Source organism: Kogia breviceps, chromosome 17, assembly GCF_026419965.1.
Source record: "Kogia breviceps isolate mKogBre1 chromosome 17, mKogBre1 haplotype 1, whole genome shotgun sequence".
NCBI classification, from domain to species: Eukaryota; Metazoa; Chordata; class Mammalia; order Artiodactyla; family Physeteridae; genus Kogia; species Kogia breviceps.
Genome location: NC_081326.1, coordinates 77,218,836 through 77,244,764, shown reverse-complemented (window position 1 = coordinate 77,244,764; position 25,929 = coordinate 77,218,836). Strand labels below are relative to the sequence as shown.

General features: G+C 59.0%; 2 protein-coding genes across 8 annotated transcripts in view; one reads left to right on the top strand and one right to left on the bottom strand.

The window, feature by feature from the left end:
• Positions 1 to 438: 438 nt before the first annotated feature.
• On the bottom strand, positions 439 to 17,850 carry HSF1 (heat shock transcription factor 1). Of its 7 annotated transcripts, none has more exons than XM_067017790.1 (14): positions 17,554 to 17,850; positions 5,663 to 5,771; positions 5,230 to 5,366; positions 4,858 to 4,982; positions 3,484 to 3,559; positions 3,354 to 3,415; positions 3,170 to 3,266; positions 2,954 to 3,090; positions 2,612 to 2,869; positions 2,163 to 2,246; positions 1,328 to 1,433; positions 1,187 to 1,252; positions 1,039 to 1,108; positions 439 to 964 (listed from the first exon to the last, which is right to left on the bottom strand). In XM_067017790.1, exons 1-14 carry the CDS (start codon positions 17,668 to 17,670, stop codon positions 759 to 761), a joined length of 1,650 nt encoding a protein of 549 aa, XP_066873891.1. In that variant the 5' UTR covers positions 17,671 to 17,850; the 3' UTR covers positions 439 to 758. The 7 variants fall into 7 exon arrangements, with proteins under 7 accessions (XP_066873891.1, XP_066873893.1, XP_066873892.1 ...); XM_067017792.1 differs by having other exon boundaries at positions 1,039 to 1,084; positions 17,554 to 17,842; XM_067017791.1 differs by having other exon boundaries at positions 2,612 to 2,866; positions 17,554 to 17,842.
• BOP1 (BOP1 ribosomal biogenesis factor) overlaps positions 17,804 to 25,929 on the top strand; it is a 20,843-nt gene continuing 12,717 nt past the window's right edge. The window contains 5 exon segments of the mRNA XM_059043248.2: positions 17,804 to 17,887; positions 17,889 to 17,927; positions 17,929 to 18,090; positions 19,538 to 19,723; positions 25,490 to 25,576. Of these exon segments, the coding sequence (XP_058899231.1) occupies positions 17,804 to 17,887; positions 17,889 to 17,927; positions 17,929 to 18,090; positions 19,538 to 19,723; positions 25,490 to 25,576 (558 nt within the window).

Genomic DNA, 25,929 nt, shown 5'->3' with positions numbered 1-25,929 from the left:
CGGGCTGCTCTGGACCCCCCCACTGCCGGCGCCACAGGCACAGGCTCCCCAGGGGCTGCCTGGCAGTCGTGCTCCCGCTCTCCACCTCCTCTGCTGCCAGGCCCCGCGCCTCCCTCTTGCCAAAGCCAGCCCGGCCCCCCCACCTCGGGACACGAGCACAGAGCAGAGGTGGCTCTGTTGGGCAGATACACAACGGCACACCCACCTGTGTCCCACCTGCTGCAGACCTGGCAGTGGAGTTCCCAGGGGCCCTACGGCCCCTCCCCGGTCCTTTAATAAAGACTTCTGCGTGTACACGACCCAGTGGAGCCAGGCAGGCTCAGGCTCAGGTGTGCTGTGCCCATCTACCCCCCCCCAGCCCCTTCTGAGACTCCTGTGCCCCTCCTCAGCACCCCCTGCCCACCCCAGGACCCCTGCGGGAGGAAACAAGACAGGGAGGCCACACACAGCCCGTCGTTTATAGATCTCTGTCTCGTCTGTCCATCGTCCATGTATATGCCTGTATTATCTCTACAGAGGGGAAAAGGGGGGACTCTCGTGTAAAAATCCAAAATACAATTCTATGAGCACCCACGTACCGGTCAGTTCAAGTGTGGCCGTGAAGGCCCCAGCAGGCCACTGCTCACGGGGCTGGGCCCTCGGTGCTGACTGGGGGCCATGCCCGCCCAGCCGGCCCGGTACGACTGAGACCAGCCCTGCACTGGGGGGGTTGTGGGGGGTGGGGGTGTGGGGTGCAGGCTGGCCGCCCTCCTGGGCCTCTAGGAGACAGTGGGGTCCTTGGCTTTGGGGGGCTCAGAGCCCGTCAGCAGGGAGATGGTGGGGTCGTCTGCGTAGTCATCGCCCTCGGAGAAGTAGGAGCCCTCTCCCAGCTCGAAGAGCACCGGCAGGTCGCTGCCCCCCACGTCCACGGAGCCCGGGTCCAGCAGGAGCAGGGGCTGGGCCGTGTAGTGCACCAGCTGCTTCCCTGGGTTGGGGGGACCGAGCGGGTCAGGGTGCTGGCGCGAGGGCACGGGGCGGGGGCGGGCAGGTTCAGCTCACCTGAGTCGGGGCTGCTGCTCTCTGCTTCAAGAGGCCTGGGGGGCTCCTGGGGAGAGAGGAGCTCCTGGATCTGCTGGGGCGGAGGGAGCGTGGTGAGGGTTCCCGGATCCTCTCCCCCACCACCCCGCCACCCCCACGCCCTACGCACGCTGGCCAGGCTGCTGTCAAGGTCGGGCAGGCTCATGTCAGGCACCGTCACCGAAGGGCTGAACAACTGCAGGGGAGGGGGGGCAGTCAGGCTGTGCCTGTGCGCGGGGCGGGGCCGGCGCGGGGCGGGGCCGGGACTCACGTCCAGCAGGGTGCTGGTGTCCACGCTGAAGCCATGGCTCGTCAGCATGGTCTGCAGGTTGTCCAGGTTGGAGTCCATGGCATCCAGGTGGTCGCTGAGCTCGGTCCTGGCCAGAGGGAGGGAATCGGGTGAAGCGGCACCCTGGGCATCCCCATGCAGGCGCCCTCCTGCCGGCGCTCACACCCACCTGCCAGAGAAAGGCGCCCCTCGGCCACCACCCACCCTGCTCGGGCTCACAGGAGGCCCTCCAAGGTCGGGCCCCTCTGCGCTGCCAGCCTGGGCCCGGTGGGGCAGTGCGCGCGCGGCCGAGATCCTTGGCCACTGGGAGGAGTGGCTCAGGCCCCGCCGTCACCGGGCCACCGCGAGGCCCCGTAAGGCCTCTGGCAGCATTTTAGGCTGGGCCAAGATGGCAGGAGGGCCGAGGAGGAGTTCAGTGCTCAGAAGGGGATGGGCGCCCAGATTTGCAGGCTCGATAAGGTTGGGCCTTGCACGGGGAGACAGCAGGAGCCGTGCTCAGCGCTGGGCGGGCCAGCCTCTCCCCCAGGGCCTGCCAGGAAGGAGGCCGGGCCCGGCGGCTGTGAACAAAACGGCCCTGCCCTCTCCGTAGAGGAGGCCAGTCAGCACAACACCTGGGCCATCCTCTGTCAGTCAGCAACTCGGGGTGCTGGCTTGGGCCCCAGAGCCCGGGGAGCCAGTCCCTGCCGCAGAGGGCCCAGGGTGCACGTTCAGCAGGCAGGGCTGAGTGCTCCCAGCGGGGCTGGGGTCTGGTCCGCGGCGGGGGAGGGGCCCGAGCTCTGGCAGAGCCCTCCTCCCTCCCCAGTGGGACAGCGCTAACCCTGGCTGGACTCGGCCATGTAGAGAGGAGGAGGGGCAGGGGAAGAGGCGGGCGACCCCAGACATCTGTGGAGCGCGAGCCAAACTGCAAGATAGAAAGACAAGAGCCCCCGATTGCAGGTGGGGGCCGGGCAGACTCCCAGCCCCCACCCCCGCCTGCCCACCTCTGGGGCAGCAGGACAGACACAGGGACCCAGCAGCCTGCTGCAGGAGAGGGCGGCCTGGCCACACGCCTGGGCTCCTGCCGTGGAGGGGCCGTGCGATCACCTGGTTGGCATCTGTCTCCCTCCCCGGCCCTTAGCCTTGCGCTCAGGGCCAGGTCCGCGAGCTCATCCCCGGCAAGCCCTAAGCCGCAGGCCCGAGCGCCGCCCGCGTCCAGCCCTGCAGACAGTCCTCGTCAGAGGCCCGGCCGCGCGGCCAGAGGCCAGTGGGGCAGCGGACGGCACTCACTTGTCCAGGCAGGCTACGCTGAGGCACTTCTCGGGGGCCGAGGCAGGCCGGGGCGAGGGGGGGCGGCCCCCGGCATCGGCGAGGGCCGGGGCCGAGGCGGCCGGCGCAGGCTCGCTCTCCCGCAGAATGGAATCAATGAGGGCGGTCGGGGACAGGGGCGTCTCCACCACGGAGGACGGCTGGCTGGGGCTGGCATCCTCTGCCTGCGGGCTCCGCGGTGGGCTGGGCGGCTCCTCCTTGACTCGAACCAGGGGGCTGCTGCACGGGGGGCGCGCGTGTCAGCAGGCGCCTCCACCAGCGCCCCCCCCCCCGCTCCCGCCTGCTGGGAAGGCGCCAGCCCACCTCTCGGCTACGCTCCCGCCCGCAGAGGCCAAGGGGCTGCCGGGGGCCAGCTCGGTGATGTCGGAGATGATGGGTCCGGAGCTGGCAACAGCGTCTGAGGGGTAGAGGCTGGAGCCGCTATAGGCCGGGGACGGAGCCTGCCACCAGAGGGAGGTGACCACATGCAGCGCCTGCCGCCGCGTCAAGTCCCCGCCCCGCGTGGCGCTGGCTGCTCACCGAGTAGGGGCCCGAGCCGTGGATGTGCTCCAGGGAGTACTGCCGGCCGTACTTGGGCATGGAATGCGCGGAGCTGCCGTCGTTCAGCATCAGCGGGCTGTGGGGACGGGCAGGTTAGCTACGCCCCCGGCCTCAGCGGCCCCAGGATGCAGCCAACAGGAGGTGGGCATGCCTAGCGCCTCACATCTTTCTCTTCACCCCCAGGATCCGGTTCGACTGCACCAGCGAGATGAGGAACTGGATGAGCTGCAGGGGAAGAGGTGGTCAGCCTGGCTGCCGACGGGGACCCCGCGCCCCGCCGGCCGGCGTCGCACCTTGTTGACGACTTTCTGCTGTTGGGCGTGCTTCTGCCGCAGGCTGGCCACCTCCCGCCACAGGGCCTCGTTCTCACTGCAACAGACCAGGCGCCGTCGGGGGGCCGCGGGGAGCCCCACGGACACTCCACCCCACCCGGGCAGGAGCAGGGCCGTGGGGGACTGTGTCTCGCCACAAGCCCAGCTGCCGGCCCATCCCCACCCCACCCGAGCACAGGCTGTGGCACGGTGTGGGGGCCAGTCCAGGGCCCCCGCCCCTCCTCACGCTGTTGCGCTGCGAGGGGAGGATGCGCGGCGGTGCCAGGTGTGGGGGCAGCAGGGCTGCGGTGGAGACCAGGGCAGGGCCAGCTAGTGCGCCCCAGGATCTGGGGGCCGAGACCCCCGGGGCCTTCTCGGTCACAGTCAAGGTGTCAGAGCCTTGAGGGCAGCCCCCACCCTTGGCCGTCTCTCCCTAGACCGAGGCTGAGAATGGGAGGGGAGTCCAGGGGAAGGGGGCGGTACAGCTTTCAGGCCACAGGGCGGCATGTGGGGGGGTGTCCCGTGTCTTTAGAGGATCAGAGGTGGCCTCGAGGGGCAGAGAGCGCCACCTGAGCAGCCCACGGTCTGCCGCTCCGGGGGGCCAGCCCTGCTCAGCCCCCAGCGTGTCTTGTTGACATGCAAGAGACCCTCCTGGCTTCACCCTGAGAGGTGTCCATGTCCCGGAGGCCAAGTTCACCTGGTCCCATATCCAGGTGTCACCCAGCCAGGGGCTTCTGCTGAACCCTGATGTGAGCAGGCGGGGCCCAGGAGCATCCTCCGTGGTCTGGGGGGGCATGATGGCCGGCCCTCCGAGCGGCTTTGAGGCCACACGGAGACGTGGACAGCCACCCCGGGCTGGGGTTCCTGAGGTCCCCGGGGCCCCAAGTGCACGGGAGGAGACCTGCGCGAGCCTCCATAGCGGTCCTGGCTGCGGGGAGCCTAGAGCTGGTTCTGTGGTGGCCACACATGCCCCAGGGGCAGGGGTTCAAGAAAGAACCCAAAGTGCTTCCTGCTTCCCAGGCCTGAGAGATGCCAGGCTCCTGCTCAGTGGTTAGGTGAGTAGGTGAGGAGCCTGAGGGCGTGGCCGCTGCCCCAGGCCCAGCTCTGCTTGCTGCCATGGGAACCGGGTCCTACCCCACCTTCTGGAAGCGAGTTCAACCTGGCAGGGTGGGAGGCTGTGCAAGCCTGAGCCTAGTTCTGTCTGGAGAGCGGAAGGCCCGAAGTGCGCGTCTCGGAGCCTGCGGGGCAGGACTCGGGGGGGCGGCCCTCTGCTGGCGCCCCCGCCCCGCCCTCTGCTCGCTCCCCAGGAGGCCTCCGGGTCCCAGCACCTCCCCTGCCTGCCGCCCCAGCACCTACTGCTTCATGGCCAGCAGCTTGGAGTCCATGCTCTCCTGCTTCCCCTTCATCAGCTGCACGTCGGTCAGCAGCTTGGTGACACTGTCCTGGTGAATCTTCATGTCCTCACTCCTCAGGGCGGACACCTGGGTCCCCAGGGGAGCAGTCACTGAGACGGCCTGGGGGGTGGGGGGGGCGGGATACAGCAGAAAGGGCCAAGGGGCTGCCGGTCTGGAGGGGCCTTCGCTGTGGTGGCTGATGGAGGAGGGGCTGCCGGCAGGAAGAGGGCTCGGTGCAGCCAGCCCAGGCCAGCAGGACGGGGAGTGGACGCTGCTCCTGCTGACGGCCTGGAGGGAGGTCCAAGGACGTGGGGGAGGGAGGATGGCTACTCACGCTGGTCACTTTCCTCTTGATGTTCTCAAGGAGCTGCTCCTGGCCGCGCAGGAAGCACGGGTGCTGGAACTCTGTGTCGTCCCTCTCTGGCTTGACCAGGCCGCCCTGCTCAATGTGGACCACCTTCCGGAATCCATCTGCACGCGACGGGGTGGGGCAGTGCTGCCTCAGGGCTGGGGACCGAGCCCCTCACCGCAGCACAGCCACCGCCCCGCTGGAGGATGAGGGAGGCTGGGGTAGTGGGGGAACGCCCAGCACCGCCCTCTTGGGAGCCCTGCCTGAGGTGGCTGGGTGGTCTCGGTCTCGGGGAGACTCCATACCCCCCACGACACCCCCTCCCCCCGCAGGTGCGCGGGCTCCAGGCCATGCCCCTGGACTACCCAGGGGTCGGAGCCTGGGGGCAGCAGCAGGCCAGCGAGGGCCCCGCACTCACACATGTTGAGCTGCCTCACAAAGCTGGCCATGTTGCTGTGCTTGAAGTACTTGGGCAGCACCTCCTTGGCGAACTGGCCCTGGTCCAGCACGTGGAAGCTGTTCCCACTCTGCCAGGAGACGCGGGGGTCACGCAGCTGCCTCCGTGCAGGGGCTGTGCCCCCACCCAGCGTGGAGATCGCCCTGGGACCCAGCACCCTTGCCGAGGCCCACTCACCCAGGCTGCAGAGGGCCGTTCAGGAAGCACCTCAGAGCACCGCGGGCCCCTCCCTCGGGGGGCCTCGTGCTAGCTTTAATAGGCAAATTTCCCCTAAGAGCAGCCAAGACCCCAAGCGGAGGCGGCCAAGAAAACGGGAGCCTGATTTCGGTTACTCTCGGGGAAACCACCCTGCCATGTTCAGAAGCGCGGCTTTGTCTTTCTTTTGGCAACAGAGACGGAAACAGGTGAAGAGAACTGCTACGCTGCTCTTCCATTCCTTTCCTGACCTCAGTCCAAAAGCTACTGGGAGGGCGACGAGGCAGCCCTCTGTGCTGGGAGGACCCAGGGGCGGGCGCAGTCCTCCCCTGGGATGAGGGACAGGGAAGAACGCTTCTCAACACGGACAAAGACGTGACAATGAACAGATGTAAGTGTGAGGTGGGGAGAAATGGTGGGAGAGAGACCTCTAAAGCTTTCTTCCTCCAAAGAAGCCATAAGAAAACTAGCAAAAAATGTTTAGTCAACTTCCTCAGAACCGTGAAACTCACCCAAAGCACGGCAGCACCATGGGGAGAATTTATTCAAGAAATGGTTGAATCTCAGTAAGATCAGTGAGCTGTGGCATTCCAACTCACCCTGTCCCCACCTCCTTTCCCGTAGCTGTGAAAACCAACAGCTGAAATTGCGGGGGAAGCAGCATTCTGGCAGCCACAGGGTGAGAATGGGGCTGGGGCTCCTTCAAGGCCTGTATGGCAACTCCCTGGAAGGGTCCACTTGCAAGGCTGTTTTTGTTTGATTTGACTGGAAGCTTAGTATAAAAAGCCTTTCCCTAGGGATGTTTGTTGAAAACATCTAGAAGCAATTTTAAAACTTGTGGCTGCCTGAGACAGTGGACAGCAGATGGGGAAAAACAAGCTAACCAGAAAACTTAAAAGGAAGCGCTGGGGAATGAGATATCAAGAGGAGCTTTGAAAAGCTCCAAAATATTCCAGGGGATCTAGAAGTCACATGCACATGTAGAGCTGTGTGCACGCCTGAGAGAGAACTGAGAAGGCCCTCTCACCTCTGGCTGACTGAGGGAGGCTCTGCAGAAGCAGGAAGTGGAGGAGAAAGTCAAGGTGTCAACTACCTGGCTGGGAGGTGAAGCACATACAGAGTCCCCTGCAGAGGCTGGGAGGGTTATTGTCTCCAGGCATTGAAGGACATTCCTGCTCCCTTTACCCCCTGACCAATGAGCTAACTGGGCAGAGAACTCAGTGACCACACACAACAAAGAACAAACTGCCCAGAATTAGTTCAGAAAGTCACTAAACAAACAAACAGCAACGACAAGAAACAGCGACAAATCCTGGCGAGCGTAGAAAATCTGATAGTGAGTTTAACAGATGCCACGTTATATTAATGGAAAGTCCAACATTCAACAAAAAATTACGAAACATGCAAAGAAACAAGGTATGACCCATACATGGGAAAAAAGCAACCAAAAGAAACTGTCCCGGGCTTCCCTGGTGGCGCAGTGGTTGAGAATCCGCCTGCCGATGCAGGAGACACGGGTTCGTGCCCTGGTCCGGGAAGATCCCACATGCCGCGGAGCAACTAAGCCCGTGAGCCATGGCTGCTGGGCCTGTGCGTCCGGAGCCTGTGCTCCGCAACGGGAGAGGCCACAACAGTGAGAGGCCCGCATACCGCAAAAAAAAAAAAAAAAAAAAAAAAAAAAAGAAACTGTCCCTAAGGAAGCTCAGATGTTGGCCTTACTAGACAAAGACTTTAAAATCAGGTATTTGAAATATGTTCGAAGAACAAAACAAAATGGCATCTAAAAAAATAAAGGAAAGCATAAGAATGATATCTCTTAGAACAAAGAATAACAATAAAGATAGAGGTTATAAATATGAACAAAAAAAAATCCTGGAGCTGAAAAGTGTAACAACTCAGATTTAAAATTCACTAGAGGGCTCAAGAGCAGATCCAAGCAGGAATAAGAAAGAATCAGCAAACATGAAGGAAGATATTCAACTGAGATTACCTAGGCTGAGAGACAGAAAGAGAAAAGAATGAAGAAAGTGAACAGGCCTCAGAGACAATGTGGTATGCCAACAAAGACCAACATATGCATAAAGGAGAGGAGAGAAAGGGTCAGAAAGAATATCTGAAGAAATAATGGCAGAAAACTTCCCAAATTTGATGAAAAATATCCAAGAAGCTAAACAAATTCCAAGGATAAACTCAAAGAGATTCACATCTAGATATCCATAATCAAACTGAAGAAAGCAAAAGACCAAGGAAGAATATTGAAAGGAGTAAGAGAGAATAGACCCATCATGTACAAGGAATCCCTAATAACAGCTAATTTGTCATCAGAAACCATGCAGGCCAGAAGCCAGTGGGATGACATATCCAAAGTGCTGAAAGAAAAAAACCTGTCAGCCAAGAATTCTATATCCAGCAAAATTATACCTTGAAGATAAAGGCAAGGTTTCTCTGTCTGCGAAGGCAGCTAAGGAGATCCAGTGAACCACTCCAAGGAGACAAAAATGAAGCTTATTTAAGTCATCTAAAGTCTCTGGAAGTTGTCCTAAAGGCATATAACAAATGAAGAAACATTTACTCAAGAAAACCTAAAACTCGGTAGGAACAGTGAGTCTGTAGCATTTTAGCCATAACTTACTCCCTCCTCCTCACACCAGGTCACCTGGATTGATACGACACTCTGGGAGGCTACGGCCTAGAGGTGGGGATTCGTCTCCCCTCAGTTTACAACCAAGGTTTTCTGTATCTTACTGAGGGGCAGGCCACCAGCATTTCTCATCTTGTCCAACTTGAAGGTGAAGAGGCTAAATTCCTGGTGATTGCAGCCAAGAGGTTTGAGGGTCCTCCTCCCCATTTTGCCCCCGCCTATAGAATGGAGGCTCTACCCCAGGCATGGCAGGCTGAGAATACTGGGGCTTCAATTACCCTCACCCCAGTTAGCCTTTAATTTCTTTTTCTTGTCTTAATGTACTGGGTAGGACTTCCAGTACTCTATTAGTTAGCACTGGTGAAAACAGACTTTGTGCTTTGTTCTGATCTTATGAGCAAAGCATTCAGTGTCTTACCATTATGTATGATTTAGGTGTAGGATTTGTGTGTGTGTGTGTTCTGTTTTTTTTTTTTTTTTTTTTTTTTTTTCTGTATGCGGGCCTCTCACTGCTGTGGCCTCTCCCGCTGCGGAGCACAGGCTCCGGACGCGCAGGCCCAGCGGCCATGGCCCACGGGCTCAGTCGCTCCGCGGCATGTGGGATCCTCCCGGACCAGGGCACGAACCCGTGACCCCTGCATCGGCAGGCGGACTCCCAACCACTGCGCCACCAGGGAAGCCCTGTTTTTTTTTTTTTAAAGATCCTTTTGTATCAAGCTGAGGAAGGTCCCTGCTAGCCCTTGTTTTCCTAGTTTCCTGAGGGATTTTTTTTTAATATCATGAATGTCAAATTTTGTCAAATGCTTTTTCAGAATCAAATAATATGATCATGTGGTTTTTACTTTAGATTGTTAACATGGTGGATTATATTGATTTAAAAATCTTGAACCATCCTTGCTTTCCTGGGATAAATCCCATTTGTTGTGATATTATTCTTTTAATGTACTGCCAAATTTGATTTGCTAAAATTTTATAGAAGACATTATGAAGGATATTGGTCTGTATTTTTCTTGGACTGTTTTTGTCTAATCATTTGGGCCTGAAAACTTCTTTTTAGGAAGGTTTATGACTAGGAATTATATTTCTTTAATACACTCAGGACCACTAATAGTTATGTTTCATCTTGGGTGGGTTTTGGCCGTTTGTGCTTTTCAAGGAATTGGTCCATTTTATCAACTTGACATGCATAGAATTGTTTGTAGTACTTTCTGATTATCCTCTTACCACCTGTGGCATCTGTAGTGCTATATCCTCTGTGATTCCTGATATTAGTAATTTACCTTTTTTCTTCTGTCAGTCATTCCACAAGTTACCGATCTCAATCTTTTGAAAGATTCAGCTTTTGAATTCATTTATCATGTTTTACTGTTTTCAATTTCATTGATTTTTGTTGTCTTTATTATTTTCTTCCTTCTGCTTGCTTTGGGCCTACTTTGCTCTTTTTTACTTTCATGTGGACGCTCAGAAGCCATTCTTATTTCCCTTTTAGCACTGCTTTATGTGGATCTCACACATTTTCAGACAGGAGGAGTTTGGTGGACTGCTGGGGAATGTCTGTGGCACAGGAGGTGGATGTCCTGTCAGATGGAAAATGAGGGAAGGAAACAGCGCTCCTCTGGAGGCTGCACTCTTGCGAGTCTTGGTGGTGGCATCTGCAGGCTGCCACTGTGCCTCAGTGTCCCCACGTGGCATCTACCATTCACCCACACGACCTCAAGCGCATCCTGTCTCACCCCAGGCCAGACTGCTTGCTGAGCTCTACCCTTGCTGACTGATTGGGTGTCTCCACACAGCTGGCCGTCTGGGACGTACCTCCGTATCTCTGAAAAGGAAGCTATAATCTATATACAGTTTACCATTTTAAACGAACAGCTCTCCACTTCTGACACACAGCTGTTTACTCGCACAAGCGAGGAATGGAGAACACTTCCATCTACCCCCCAGATCACCCCTACGCTTCCCAGACCAGGGACCGAACCCATGTCCCCTGCACTGGCAGGTGGATTCTTAACCACTGCGCCACTCAGGGAAGTCCCTTGCTGGTTTTTTTTTTTTTTTTTTTTTTTTTCCGGTACGTGGGCCTCTCACCGCCGTGGCCTCTCCCGTTGCGCAGCACAGGCTCCAGACGCGCAGGCTCAGCGGCCATGGCTCACGGGCCCAGCCGCTCCATGGCATGTGGGATCTTCCGGGACCGGGGCACGAACCCGTGTGTTCCCTGCATCGGCGGGCGGACTCTCAACCACTGCGCCACCAGGGAAGCCCCCTTGCTGAGTTTTTATCATGAAATGGATATTGAATTTTGTCAAATGCTTCCTCTGCCTCTGTTGAGAAGATCGTGTGGCTTTTGTTCCCCGTTCTGTTGATGTGGTGTTACACTAGGTCTTGAGTGTTGACCAGGCTTCCACCTACCGGGCCCCTTCCAGTCCCAGGCCTCATGCTGTCTCTGATCGGAAGTCAGTCTCATTCTTATCCTATTCTTCCGTGTGCAATTTCCTTTCTTTTTCTGGCTGCTTTTAAGATTTTCTCTTCACCACTCGTTTTCAGCAATTTGATTGTGATGTGCGTTGGTTATCTTTTTTTTGTGCTTTATCTTCCTTGGGAATCATTGAAATTCTTGGATCTGTGGGTTTACAGCTTTCAAAGAAAAAAAAACTGGCGAAAATTTCAACCAGCATTTCTAAAATTCTCTTCCCTCCTTTACTCTTAAATTGTGTGTCAGACCACGTGACACTATCCCCGTAAAGCTCTGCTCCCTTTTTTCAGTCCTTTTTTTCCTCTCTGGGATCACTTTGCATAGTTTCTTATGCTAGTCTAGTGTACACTGATCTTTTCTTCTGCAGTTTCTCATCTGCTGTTTAATCCCCTCCAGTGACTTATAAAAACAAGCTTTACATTTTAGAAAGTTAGATTTACAGAAAAGCTAGACAGTACAGCGTTCCCATATATCCCACGCCCAGTTTCCCTATTATTAACACCCTGCATTAGTGCATATGCCACAAGTAACGAATCAATATATTGATAGTTTATTTTTAACCAAAGTCCCAATTTTGTTCAGATTTCCTTAGTTTTTACCTAATAGGTCTTTCTATTCCAGGACTTCACCCGAGACATTACATTACATTCACGTCTTCTTACGTCATTCTTGACAGTCTCAGACTTTCCTGGTTTCTGATGCCCTTGACAGTTTTGAGGAGGACTAGGCTGGTATTGTGTAGAACGTTGCTCAGCTTGGATTCGTCTGACGTTTTTCCCTCACGATGAGCTAGGGTTACGTAAGGCTTTGGGGAGGGAGACCACAGAGGCGGCTGGCACTGCCCATCACGGCGCGTCAGGGCATGCCTGTCAACGTGACGCATCGCTGCTGGCGGAGGCCTGTCTGTCAGGCATCTCCACTGTACAGTCTCTCCCCCCACCCCCTCCTGTACTCCTCAGAAGGAAGTCTGTGTGCAGCCAACATTGAAGGGTGGGAATTGTGTGTCACCTCTTTGAAGGGAGTCAACAGAAATAATTTGGAATTCTTCTGCATGGGACACTTGTTCCAGAGATATTCTGTTCAATTTCCTTCCTCTTTATATCTTCCATTTCTCTGTCTTAATGTTTTCTCTCTACTTCTTTGAGCACACAGAGCACCTTAGTAACTCTTTTAATGTCCTTGCTCGCCACCGCCATCACACCTGGATCTGTTACTATGACTCTTCCCTTCTTTGTTACAGGTCACATTCTCATGCCAAGTGGATCATCTATTAGTTTTGACTAGATCCTGGACACGAGAAATTTTACTACATTGTGTCTGAGTTTAGCTGTCTTCCTTTCAAGAGTACTGCACCCTCAGTTCTGCAGGAAAGGATCAGCCTGATCCTTTTAAGGCTTGTTCTTAAGCTCGTTTACACTGCACTTGGGTAGCCTTTTCTCTGGGGCTAATCCAGCCCCGCTTTCAAGCTGTGGCCGCTCGGAGGTCCGTGAGAGGCTCTGTATGTTAGAGTGGCCTCTCCGCTCTGGCTGTGAGGGGCCGGATGACTCGGCCAACTCGAGGTGAGCCCGGTGGTCACTCACCGCATGGCTCCTCAGTGGCTATTCTTTCCCTGAGTCCTCGGGCGGCTTCCCAGGCTCCCCACATGGATGGGTGAAGCAGCGCTCGACCAAGATCCGCAGGGGCTCACGTGCAGCTCCTCCTCTCTGGTACCAGGCCTTGCAAATTCTGGCTGTCTCAGCTTCTCCAAAGGCCAGGCTCTCAGAGTCTGAACACTGCCTCCAGATAGAAAGCCTAGGCACCTGGAGGGCTCACCTGTCCTTCCCGTTTAACAATCCTGAACGCTGTTGGTGGGTTGAGTCCATGTTGAATGTGTCCAGCCAGCCTGACCTTAAGGTCTGTTAGAAGTCTGAGAGGGCCTTCTGGTGAGTCCATCGCAGAACACGGTGTCTCCTCCTCCTCTGCTGACCATGTGTAATTCTTGCAGGAAGTCTTGGCTTACCCTTGGATATAACGGAAACCAGTGATGGGAAATACGGCAGGACCAGGGAGAAGCTGTTGCCCAGCGGCTGGCTGGCGAGCCATGCCCTTGCCCCTGAGATGCACTTCTTAGTAAATATCAAGTCTTACTGTAAATTCAGAGTCTGTGGCCCTATTTCCTACACGACTGTGAACAACCTGAAACGTATACAAAGTTTTGCGCGTAAGTACGTTTTTACAGAGGGAGGATCTCTCTCTTCGAATATTTTCTCACAGCGCCCACACTCAACAGGATTAACATCCATGGTGATTCCATTAGAGGCCTACCTGTACTTTTCAAGTATATTCCCAGAAGAAAAGGCCCGTTTTAGTCCCCCAGCCAAAGAGACTGGTGTGTGTGATGCGCTCCGGGAGCAGTGGGCGTGCGGCTGGCGCCCACGTGCAGTGTGAGCGCTAGAGCCGCGTGGACACGGCAGCAGAGAAATGCAGCCTGGCGGGAGGACACGGGAGGCACAAGGCAGGGTGCAGAGGGGAGCTCGCTTTTGGTCCCCTCCCCGGCCTTCGTCTTGTCCTCAACCGAGAAGAGGACCACCTGCGCTGTCCTCAAGTCATATTCTTATTTCTGCGCAGGGTCGCAGCACAGGCCCTGTGACCAAAGCATCCTGCTCATGTCCGGCCGCTGGCCCCATGCTCAGGTCTCCAGGCCCAGCTGAACATCTGCACACGCGTGACTGCTGACTCAGTACCTGCCGGGGCCCTCCCAGTGGGAGGAGGCTGTGGGGCAGCTGCCAGCACCTCCAGGATCGGGAAATATTCACGGAGCCGGCCTCCCTCCTTCCACAGCCTGCAAAACCAGCCTCTGCTAGCCCTGCAGATCTCAAGGAAACCCTGCAGCCAAAGGTGCAGGCTCTGGGGTCTTTAGCCCAACGCCTGTGATATCTGATGGGAGCTGACTGCTCATTCCAGGGTGGGTCCTATGGACCCTGCTGACCCCTACCTGGTCCTTTAATAAAGAATTCTGAGTACACATAGCCCAGTGGACCCAGGCAGGCTCAGGCTCAGGTGTGCTGTGCCCATCTAACCTCCCTCCAGTCCCTTCCGAGACCCTGTGCCCCTCCTCAGCACCCCCCGCCCACCCCAGGATGGCGGAGGGAGGAAATAGACAGGAGGCTACACACATAACCCGCTGTTTATACATCTCTGCCTGTCTCATCCATCCATCTATACATATGCCTATATATCTCTAAGGAAGAAAAGGGGGGACTCTAGTGTAAAAATACAAACGACAATTCTATGAGCACCGGGTACTGGTCAGTCCGAGTGTGGCTGGGGTCAAGCTAAGAAAGCAGATAGGGCTTCCCTGGTGGCGCAATGGTTAAGAATCCGCCTGCCAATGCAGGGGACATGGGTTTGAGCCCTGGTCCGGGAAGATCCCACATGCCGCGGAGCAACTAAGCCCGTGCGCCACAACTACTGAGCCTGCGCTCTAGAGCCCGCGAGCCACAACTACTGAGCCCGTGTACCTAGAGCCTATGCTCCCTAACAAGAGAAGCCACGACAACGGGAAGCCCGTGCACCGCAACAGAGTAGCCCCGGCTCGCCACAACTAGAGAAAGCCCGCGCGCAGAAACGAAGACCCAAGGCAGCCAAAAATAAATAAATAAATAAATAAATTTATTTATTTATTAAAAAAAAAGAAAGCAAGCAAGCAGGTCGGGTGGAGCCGGAGCCCGGACACCGGACCCCACAGGTGGAGGCCTCGCGCTGCCCTCTACCCAGGAGACGCGGAGCGTGGCGAGCGCAGGCATAAGCCAGAGCTGGCCGCCTCTGGCTCCAGAGCTGAGCGAGAGACCGTGGACGTCGGGTCCTGCTCAGCTGTCCCCCAGCTCTTCGTCTGTTTCCTGATGTCTCTGGGACTCAGTTCCTGTGTCTCTAAAAGGCCAGCTGTCACCTCCACGTGGGGCTGTGGAAGGAGGGGAACCAATACCCGAGGGGCTGGGCCTCCCGCTGCGCAGAGGGGCTGGACAGGGATGGCCGTGTCCCGTTTGGCAGGTGCAGGGGCACCGGGTGCGCCTCCGGCCTTTCGGGGGCCCACCTGGCTCCCGGGCTGGGGGGAGGGGCAGCCCTGCCTGTCGTGGGAGCCCCGAAAACGGTCCTTGGCCAGCTTGGAGTGGCCAGGTGCGACCAGAAGCCTCCACGAAGGGTCTCACAGGGAGCTGGTGACCTGACTGCAGGGACTGCTCTCCAGCCAGCCCCTCCAGTGTGACCTCTGACCCTCTGACTGCCGGTGCTCACATGGGCCACCCTAGGCGAAAGAGGCCCTTGCTCTTAGGGCCTCGAAGTGCCTGCAGCCTAAAAAGAAGCGCCTCCTTCACCTACGCACTCCCTCCCCCCTCCCTGTCCCGTGGGAGTGGGGTCAGGAGAGCCGCTGCGTTCGCCAGCTTCCCTCCCGAGGGCAGCGGGGCCTCGGGTCCTGCAGGGCAGCCCCGGCCTATTCAGCAGTGGCTCCACACCAGGCGCATCGGTAACTGGCAGAGGGTCTGGAAGGCGGGGAGCCAACACGACTCTCTGGGCAGCGACCTGCTGGCTGTCCCCTGGGCTGTGCAAAGGATGCACAGCACTGCTGGACTGCCCCCCCCCCCCCCCCCGCCAAAGTTTCTGGGGCCGGAAGCCACCGCCACGCCCCCCATTACTCAGCCTTGAGGATCAGCCAGCCCACCACCGCCTTTCCCTGGTCCCCCGGGTCAAACGCAGGGAGGGTCCTCTTGGCAGAATGGGGAGAAAACTTCCAGCACAAGGCGGAAGGCACCGTGAGCACAGACGCCAGAACCTTCCAAGGTCTCTGGAAGCTGGACTTCGGGCTGCAAGTCTGCAGAAGTCTCCATGAGGACTTTTTGACAGAGGCCCGGGGCTTGTGTGGGCATCACTGAGGCCTCAGGCAGGGGGCTGTCTCCTTTCTTGGGGCTGGGAAGCTCTGCAGCCCCTGCCCAACCCAGAAAAGTGCTCCATTTCTGTCCTGCCTGGCAGTGCCAGCCCACCTGCTGCCTCCTGCACCGCACCAGGCACACCCTGCTCGGCCTGTGGACAGACCAGGGGGACTCAAATGCGCAGGCTCCAGCCAGCACCTCCACCCCCGGGGAGAAAGTGCCAGCAGGGCCGGCGGGTGGTGCAGCCACTGTGAGCGAGGCTGTCTCAGGCTTGATGGTTCCCACTTTCCTGCTCCAAGGCCTTGCCCAGAGCACAGGCAGCGGGGCCTGGAGAACTCACTGGCGGGGCTTCGCCCGCCGCCTCACGATCTTTAAGCAGAAGTGGTGAGCAGGTCAAAAGGTGGGGCGATCACCCCAGTAGGACTAAGCTCGGAACAGCCCAAAAGATCTCTGATGCCCCTCCCCAAACCAGGTAAGAGTGCTGCCTGGGAGTTAAGGGAAAGGGGAAAGAGGAAGAAGGAAGGATAATGACAGAAACATGGGGTCATTTCCTTGGGTCTGCAAAGTTCAAGGCCTGCAACGAAGGGATGGTGGAAACAGGACAGGCTGCAAGAGAGCACGGCCCCCTCTTTGGGAATGCCGCCCACCATTACAGAAACAAGCCGTGGGAATGGAGAGTGCCACGGGGATGTGTTACTTGGACCAACACAAAGTGTCCCCCACAAGGACGCTGCAGGATTTCTAGTCTTTTTACGCCCTCTCCCCATCTTGAGGCAGAGCTTCAGCAAACAGACAACCCAGGAACGAGAGAACCCAGCCTCCAGTTCTGGGCTCGCTTCAGCCCTGACTGTTCTTCGTTCCTAAGGGCTTCAGACTGTGAAAGAGAAGTACTCAGGAGAGTCTGAGAAAGCCAGCGTCTGGGCCCTCAGGAGAGCAAGCATGTCTGGAGGCGCCCAGGGGCTCCGCAGCCCAGGGCGGCTTAGGCCACCCATCTGCCGGCCCTGAGCTCTGGCTCCGGCCTTCCCCGGACACGACGTCACAGCCCGGACGTGAACGGCAGATGCTCAGCCGCAACTCCAGACAGTCTCTGCTGTACCTCTGCAAGCCTGAATTGTCCGGTCTGCAGAGTCAGACCACGGAAACGAGCCTGCTGCCAGGCAACTGGAGGCAGGGACGCGAATGAAGACGTCCCGAGAGAAACGAAAAACAAAGTCGCTCTTGGGAAACCCGGCTCTGGTCTCCGGACACGGGCTCGAGACCCACCGGAACTTTATGACGTTTTGCTTTCTGTTTTCGCTCCTTTTCCTTTTCCACTAGAGCAACGCCCTCCAAGTCCTGCGCCAAGTCCTGATTTCTTCCCAAAGGCTGCCGACCCCACCACCCTGGTAACCCATCTGAGAAGCTACGGCGGCCACCTGGGCACAACGCTCGCCAGCGAAACTGGGCGCTGCCCTAAGGCCAGACACGCTTCCGCAGTTGCCCCGCACATAGTCGGCGCGAGACCGAGGAGGAGAGGCCCTTCCTGCCCAGCCCCAGAGGAGCGCACGGCAGGAGCAACGAGGGGCGGCCTCGGACGCTCTTTCCCGACGCCCTGCTGCCCGCCCCCAAAAGCCCCGGGCCGGCGCGCCCAGCCCCTCACCGGGCTCCAGCAGATAAGCGCGTCCGTGTCCGGGTCGCTCACGAGGGTCCACAGCTTGGTCAGGAAGGCCGGGACGTTGCTGGGCCCCGCCGCGCCCGGGCCAACGGGCAGATCCATAGCGGGCGAGGCGGGAGAAACGGAGGTAGCGATCGCGAGGAGGGGCTGAGGGCCGGGTTAGTGCCGCCGCCGCGCCTCCCGCGCGGGCCGCGCCGCCGCCGCTCGCTGCGCACACACGGCCCCGAGTCCTAGCATGGCCGCCGCCATCTTGCGACGGGCGCGCTCCCGCCGGCGCCGCCCGCCCGCGTCCCCACGGCGCGCGCACGCCGGCCCCGCCCCCACCCAGGGCCCGCCCCGCGCCCTCTGACCCTGCGGGCTCCCGCCCCCAGGCCCACGCGGTTGTGTCGCTGCCGGAAGTGGCGGCGCTGGTCAGGGCTGGCTTGGAGCATGGAGGGCACGCGGGGCGTGGGGCGCGAGGCGGCGGCGTCTGGGGCGCTGCCGGGGAAGCGGCCGCCGGAGCCGGAGCCGGAGCCGGAGGAGGTGACCGCGGGCTGCGGGAGCGGGACGGGGAGGTGCATCTGGGCCGCACGTGGCGGCTCCTCGGCCGCCGGCCCCGGTGAGGGAGGCCGGGGAAAGCGGGGAAGGAGGGTCGCCTGTCCTCTGCTAGCGGTGGCCTTGTGGGGGCGTCCTGGGCAGGGAGCACCCCCTGCGCGAGGGGTAGCCGGTGTGGGGCTGGGCTGTTCTGCGGTTGGAAGAACGTCTGGGCCGGAGAGAGCTAGGAAGGAGGGCTGGCATCCTGTGCGGCAGCCTCCCTAGCCCTTTGAATTGTGCTTCCTGCGTTAAAGGGATTTGAGCCTGCAGTAACTACTTGTCTGTTGATACGTTACTAAGACGTCGCATACGTTGTAAGAGAGGGTACGAGAATAGTAAGGCAGTGCCTGCTGCACTGGACGCATCGTTTCAACTGGACTCATGGCCACTCCTGATTTCCAGCTGGACCCCAGCTGGGCTGTCATCAAATCTCGGTGGTAGAAAGCCGCCGAAGGCGTGTACAGTCGAGCCTCTCTGAGCCGGGACTCCACTTTGCTGGGTTGTCAGGCGCCCGCTCACTTTGCGACAAGTCCTCTTGGCTCTGTACCCATCAGCAGCCATTTGTACTTGTGCCCAAATCATTTATGCCATTTTCACTTGCTGTTGTAATTGTGTGGCTTACTAAGTGTTGGAGTAGTTAGTGTGTGTCAGGGTCATTTCTGTGGAAGCTGAGTTGAGTGCTGCCAAGTAATTGGTGAGTGCAGGCTGTCCAATTAGGCGAGAGGCTTGTTAACAATGGAAAAGCAGCGAATTCTCCATTCACATAAATGCTTGCTAAAAGTCTGCAAGTTCTTGTTCCACTTCGAAAAGGTCCACACACTGTGCACTGCGACCTGTAGACTTAGGGATGGCGTAGTGTCTGGTCAGCAGAGCTCTGCTGGGGCAAGCTCTGCTCCTACCCCTTGAGGGGGTGAATGGAAACACTTGCCTTTAAGTAAAGCTTGTGTAGTTTTTTTGTCTTTTCAACCAACCTTTACAATTTGCTGATCCACTGGCGGTCCCAATCTGGTTGGATACAGAGTCTTCTGCTTCAGGTGGGAAAAGCCCCTCAGGTTGTGGCCCTCTGCCTGCCCCAGACGCCGCCCTAGTGCCCTCATAGCTCGGGCTGTGAGTGCCAGGGTGGGGTGTGGAGGATAGGGGGCCGGTATGGGTGATGTGATGGGAACTGAGCTCCCTTGTGAGATGCTAGGAGTTGAACGTCTCTTCCGAGGGCACGCGGCCTGCTGTCGGTGGAGGTGGGTGGTGAGGGAGGCCTGGGTTGGGGGGGTGGTTTTGGTGGGGGTGGAGGCTTATGGCCTGAGGGCTGTGGCCTTGGAGGCTGGCCACACAGAGCTGTGGGTCAGCGCAGGTGCCTGGTGTGAGGGCTGTGGGCCCGCTGACGTCGTACTTCCTGTAGCCTTCCCTCCTTGGCGCTCCTGGGCCTGGCAGCCATCCTGGCCTCTCCGACAGCGAGGAAAGTGTGTTCTCAGGCCTGGAAGATTCCGGCAGTGACAGTAGTGAGGCTGACACTGCGGCTGAGGAGGAGGATGGGGCCAGCAACGATGAGCAGCACAGCAGGACGGAGAAGACCCCCGGGCAGCAGGTGGGTAAACAAGGAGCCTCCTGGTGGGCTCTCCCCCTGGATGACCACGGCCAGGAAAGTGCCTGCCAGGTATCGGGCTCTCTGGGGGCTCCCGGCAGTGCTTTCTCCCGTTCCTTGGGAACCCCAAGGCCCTCATCCCTCCTCCGGTGCAGCGGGACCGGGGAGGGGGTGGGTGTTGCTGATGGGGGCTGGGTAGGACACTTACTTGGAGCTGAGGTGCTCTGAGCTCTAGGGCGCCAGTTTTCAAGCATAGTCATGTGCCCTGTTCATAGGAACCCCAAAAATCTACCTGCCTGGGCCCCCCACCCCAGTGATTCTGATGTCGCTTCTCCTGAGGCTCAGGCCACTTTGCTAGACTCAGCTGTAGGCTGGGTTTCCTAGGGGCAAAGCCCAAGGTGGGATTTGTTTGCAGGCGCCTGCCTGGGGGGAGCTGGTGGCCCCTCACTTGTGGGAGCGCGTGGAGCTCCATCCACCTGTCCTGGTCTCGGGGGCGCAGTGCTGCGTGAAGCTTTGCCATCCTGCCTGTTGCTGTGACGATGGGGAAAGGCAGACCCTGCTCTTGTCCTAAGTGAGGAAAATGACAGAAAAGGTTTATTTAAGTAAAACACAACACTGGTTTTTCAGACCGTCCTAGAAACGATCTTGTAACTATTGATACTTTCACTGGCTGTGCTGTTCTGGAGGTTAGGACCGTGATGGAAACCAAAAGCCGCACTTATTTGATCTGTTTCCTAGGAAAAAAAGATTTTAAATCAGATTTAAATCCTCCACCCATTCAAGCTCTAATTGTAGCGCTGGTGCACAAAGAGAAGATGGTCCACAGACTGCCTTGCCCGTGGTTTGTGGGCTTATGGGCAGATATTTTTCTCCTTTTTAACTTTTTCTTTTTAAGATTCATTATTTATTTATTTATTTATTTTATTTCTGGCTGTGTCGGGTCTTAGTTGCAGCGCACGGGCTGCTCTAGTTGTGCCGTGCAGGTTTTCTCTCCCTCGTTGTGGCGCGTGGGCTGCACAGTGCTGGGCTCTGTAGTTTGCAGCAAGTGGGCTTAGTTGCCCCGCGGCACGTGGGATCTTGGTTCCCTGACCGGGGATCGAACCCGCGTCCCCTGCATTGGAAGGCGGATTCTTTACCCCTGGACCACCAGAGAAGTCCCTTAACTTTTAAAATTTACAAAATATTCGCTCCTTGACAAAAAGTTAAATTTCAGATCAACACTGTTCAGTAAAGGACGTTTCCATTCGCGGCCTTCACTCTCCTTGGTGAGCACAGTTCATGGTTAAATTATCTTCCTGGATCTTTCCCTCCTCTTTTAAAATTAAGGATCCACATGCTTAAGTTTTATCCTTTAAAATAGAATTCTTACGTTCTTTTTTTTAAAAAAAATTTTTATTTATTTATTTATTTATTTATTTATTTTGCTGTACGCGGGCCTCTCACCGCCGCGGCCTCTCCCATTGTGAAGCACAGGCTCTGGACGCGCAGGCCCAGTGGTCACGGCCCAAGGGCCCAGCCGCTCCGCGGCACGTGGGATCCTCCCGGACCCGGGCACGAACCTGCGTCCCCTGCATCGGCAGGCGGACTCCCAATCACTGCGCCACCAGGGAAGCCCTTACGTTCTTTTATGAACAAAATTTTAGGGAAGATTTTTAAAAGTTAAATAACTTTTTTTTAATAAAAAGAATTTAAAAAAAAAAAAAAAAGAATTTTTAGTTGAAATTGTCTAGGTGAGGTACTGTGTACAGGCACCTCAAGGCCAACCACCTGTGCCCCGCGAGCCACTGGGCTCGTGCTGCAATGCAGAGGTACCTGGGCCACCGCCCTGGGTCCGCTGGCGGCCGGCTCAGTGGGTGCCGAGCTGCAGCTCAGGAGAGACTCCGTGCCCACCCTCTCCAGAGGGCGGGGAGCCGTCCTCGCCCCTGGCCCTCGGCCCTCTGGGCTGCCCTCTGAGCCCTCTGTCTGAGGAAGTCGGCCCAGGCCACCTGGGTGGGGACGTCCTCGGAGGGGGTGAGGCTGCCTGTGGCTCTGTGCCCTCCCCGGGTGTCCCCCACTGGCAGCCAGGCCCTGGGGCCCTCCCTTCCATGCTCCGCTGGGCCGGCGGTGCGTCCTCACCCCGCCTTGGCTCCCGCCGGTGCCGTGCTCCCCTCCCCACTCATGCGCAGGCTCTTAGGGCCCATCCGCATCTCCTGTGGGTCGTCCTGGAGCCCTGCCCGCTTCCCCGGAACCTGCTTGGCCTGGGCACTCACGTCTCTGTCTTCTTCGTGCTTTAGCTGAGGGGTGTTGGAGTATTTTCTTCTAAAGCGGGGACCTCAGTACTGGGTTGGAATTCGTCCAGGCCAAGAGAGGGACTTGAAGAGGTGGGTGTGCTCTTGACTCCTGGTGGGAATCCCCCCATCTCCCCTTTTCTTCCACCCGTTCCTCAGAAGCCATCCACCGCTGCACCTGGTGGAGCTGGCGATTCTCCACGCCTCCTGTTCACGAACAGGCCAGTCAGTGCTTCCTGCGTGTTCTCCTGTCTCCCCCTGAGCCTGGCCGCCCGAGACACCCAGGAGTGGCCCCTGTCACGGCCCTGTCATGCTCTGCATCGGGGCCCCCCAAGTCGGCCTGTTCCTCTCATCGTGCAGCTACTGCAGGGCTGCTGACCTGCAGAACCTTCCTACAGCGCCGGGGGTTCCGCTGGTTCAGGGCCCTCTCGAGGGTCTGCCGGCCCACCTTCACCTGCCGCAGCCCGTGGCTTGCCCCGTGTCACACCGGGAAGCCCTGCGAGCAAGCTGGATGGGAGCCCCGGGCCCTGCTCGCGCTCCCCCACCGGCCGCCCACACCCCTCCTGTTCCCACCCTCCAGTGGTGGCTTCTGCCACCAGTCACCCAGCGCCTCTGCTTCCCTGTATCCCCCCAGTAGCACTTGGTGGTGCTTTTGGGCGGACTTTTCCGGTCCCATAGGTCTTGCGTTGCTGGGCCTCCTCTTGATTTCTCACCTTGAGTGGATTTAGGTGCTGACGGCCATTTCTTCCTTTTTGTGCTTGTTTAGATCCGTTTTTTTTCTGCTTGTCCTGTTTGGTGTGGTCCTTTCTCATTTGTGTGGTGGGTTTTCCCGTACTTTGTTTTCTTATTCTTTTGTACAGAAGTTCCCATCTTCACTAGTTCAACCCGCTTGCCACATTCAAGAATGTAACAGAAGACCTAGTAGCGACGTCTAACGTGCAGCTAGCATCTCCCAGATAACTTAAGAGTCCTCCCTGTACCGTCTGTGCACGGAGCTTACTGTGGACCCTTGGGCAGGAGGAGCCCATCTGGGTCTCAGCTCAGCTCTGGGGAGTGGTGGGCAGGGCTGCCAGGAGACCATAGCGGCGTCTGGGCGTTGGCTTCTGGGGAGGGAGCGGGCCCAGTCAGTGGAGGCCACCTCAGGCAGGACGTTCCTGGGCCTGTCCCAGAGAGCCCCGCCGTGGCCCAGCGCCAGACGCTCTTATTTCTGGGGATCGGAGTTCAGGGCGGGAGGGGTGGTGTCGCATCTGGGGTGACGTGATCAGTGGGTTTGGGAGATCCCACAGCCCCCTCAGCTGTGAAGCACATCAGCTTCTCCCGAACCCTCCCCAGGCTTCTGGTGTGTTCTGCCCTCGGAGGGCGGTCACTCAGATCACATTCCGCGTTCTGGGCTTCACTCACACGTCTGGGTGGGGTGACCTGAGTGGCTGGCTCTCCCTGGGCATCCCATCTCTGCCCACGTGTCCCCTCTCTCGGGACTCAGGGCTCCGAGAGCAAGCAAGCCCTGCAGCAGCACACTGGCTGTGGGGCTGCCAGTCATGATGCGAGGCTGCAGCCCCTCCCAGGAGAGGCCCGTCCTGCCTCCCTTGGTCCCCTGGTCTGGGACATTTGCCTACAGAGCCCCACTTCCCTCTGGTCCTGCCGACGGGCCCCAGCCATCCACACGGACATGTTTGGGAGCCTGCAGCACGCGGTGTTGAGCCCGTCTTGGGGTGGGAGCTGGTGGCTCTGGGCAGCCCCTCGCCACCCGGTGCCGGTGCCTGAGGATGTCGGGCGCCGGGGATGGGCCGCGTGAGAAAGAGGAGAGAGCGGGCGGCGCTGTGCGAGTCCTCTCCTTTTTTTTAACGGTGGCCACTGCCGAGCTACAGTGCCTCTAAACTTTGAAGAGGCCGGGTTTGTTAGGTCCTCCCGGTCCCAGGAGCTGGGCCACGCCCCGCATCACGGCAGCCCCCTGGTGGCCACTGTGTGCCTTGCAGCGTCACCTCTGGAGGGAGGATGTGGCTTCAGAGCCCCGGTGCCCTGAGGGAGGGCCCTCCTTGCCCGGCATCCAGCTCTTTTGCCCAGGAACTCACAGCCCCGCTGCCGGGTGCCCCCTCCCCTCGCTGAGGGCCCGCCTGTGTCTGGCTCCCCAGGCGTCACTGGGGCTGCCCAGGGCCCCGGGATGGTGGCCTGTCGTGCAGGTGGTGCGGGGCTCCTGGGGTCCGGTGCCTGGTGGGGGGCATCAGACTGGCTGGCGGTCGGCGGCCTTGGAGCACCGTGGCCTGCACTGCCAGCCCTGCTGCGACCAGTGGCCCGTCAGCCACGGGCTGGCATCAGAGGGCTGTTGAGAGACTTGCAAGTGGCCCAGCCTGGGGTCCTGCCAGCCCAGGGCCTGGGGCAGGTGTCCCCGCTGGTTGCTGCTATGGGTGAGGACGGCAGGATAGCTTTGGGCCCCAGGCTGGCCCTCTGCGCCCCCCGCTTGCCCCCGCCCCCAGGCAGTGCTGACCCACTTTCAGCGGGCAGGGCTCCCGCAGCGCACAGCTCGGGGAGCAAGGGGTGGGAGAGACGTGGAAACCGAATCTCGCCTTTTCCTGGCCTGGAAAAAAAGTTACTCTCCCACCCTCCTTACACCGAGGGAAAAACAGGCGGGAGGGAGAGCTGCCTTGCGGGCCTTTGGCTCTTGCCGGGGCAGCGGGGAGCGGGGCTCTGGGCAGGGTGCCTGTGCTAGGGGTGGGGGGCCCCTGCTGCACTTTACTGCCCCTGGAGTCGGGGGGAGAGATGGGCTGTTCTCCCTATCAATCCCAGTTCCGGTCCACCAGGTCCCCCCGCCCCACAAGGGGAGAATCTGTTTTCCAGGTTGGGGTGTGAATGTGCAGAGGCACCTACTCACTGGCCTGGTGGGCGGGGTCCGCCTGGGGCCGGGTCCTCGCGGCATTCTGAGAGTGTGGGTGCCTCTCTGGGCCCTTGGCCAGCTGCACTGAATGTGGCCTCCTCGGGGCAAGGGTCTTGCCCTAGGAGTGGGTCGGCTGTGGCCCCTCTGCTGGTGGCCAAGAGCGAGTACCATGGCCTTCCCCTCAGTGGACCAGCGTCACCTGCGGCTGCTGAGAGGCCTTGTCCCCTGACCCCAGGCTGGCTCTGGGCTCGGCTGGGCCTTTGGGCCAGGAGCCCTGCAGCCGTTTTTTTCATTAAGGAGTGCGGGGGTGGCTAAGTGCTCCTTTTCCAGGTGTCAGCCCTTCCCTGGGGTCCTCCCCCGGAGCTTGGGCGTTGTAATGGGTCCAGCCCTTGACAGAGGATGACCCTAGGTGGGACCCCCGGACCCCCCCCCCCCGAGAGGACCACTTAGGCCTGCAGTGTCCCCAGTCTTGTCCTGGCGCCGGGACCAGCTTGGAGCCGCTTAGAGACTGGGGTGTGGGAACCGAGGCCTCAGCGTTGGCAGGAGGGGGCGGGCGTCCTGGACCCGCGATCTGCCCCAGGCACAGGGCATCAGTGTGCTGCCATAATTGCTCTCCCCTTCCCTTCCCAGGCCGGGACCCCTTCCCCGAGGACGGAGGTGGCGAGCGTGCGGGACGAGGACGAGGACGAGTACGGGGAGGACAGCTCTGACGAGGAGGTAGGGCTGGGGCTGCGGCCTCCTTGCTCGCAGCGTGGGCTGCACTGCCTGGGCAGAGGTGGGTCAGGCCACAGCGAGGCCTGAGTGGGCGTCCTGGCCTGGGGCCCCAGTCCCTGTCTGGAAGAGCGATTTCAGGGTCGGGGACACGTGACTGCATGAGTGTGTGTCATCATGGGGAGGGGAGGGCACTGGGCACCTCGCAGCCGCCGCTGGGCCCTGGGGGGTGGGCGGCGGGGCTGGCGGGCGGCGGGGGCCCCTATGCTCTGGGCGGGCACCGACAGGCCCGGGGAGGCTTCCCCGACACCAGTCGGCCTGGGCGGGTCCCCGGGGGTGAGGGTGCAGTGACAGGCCCC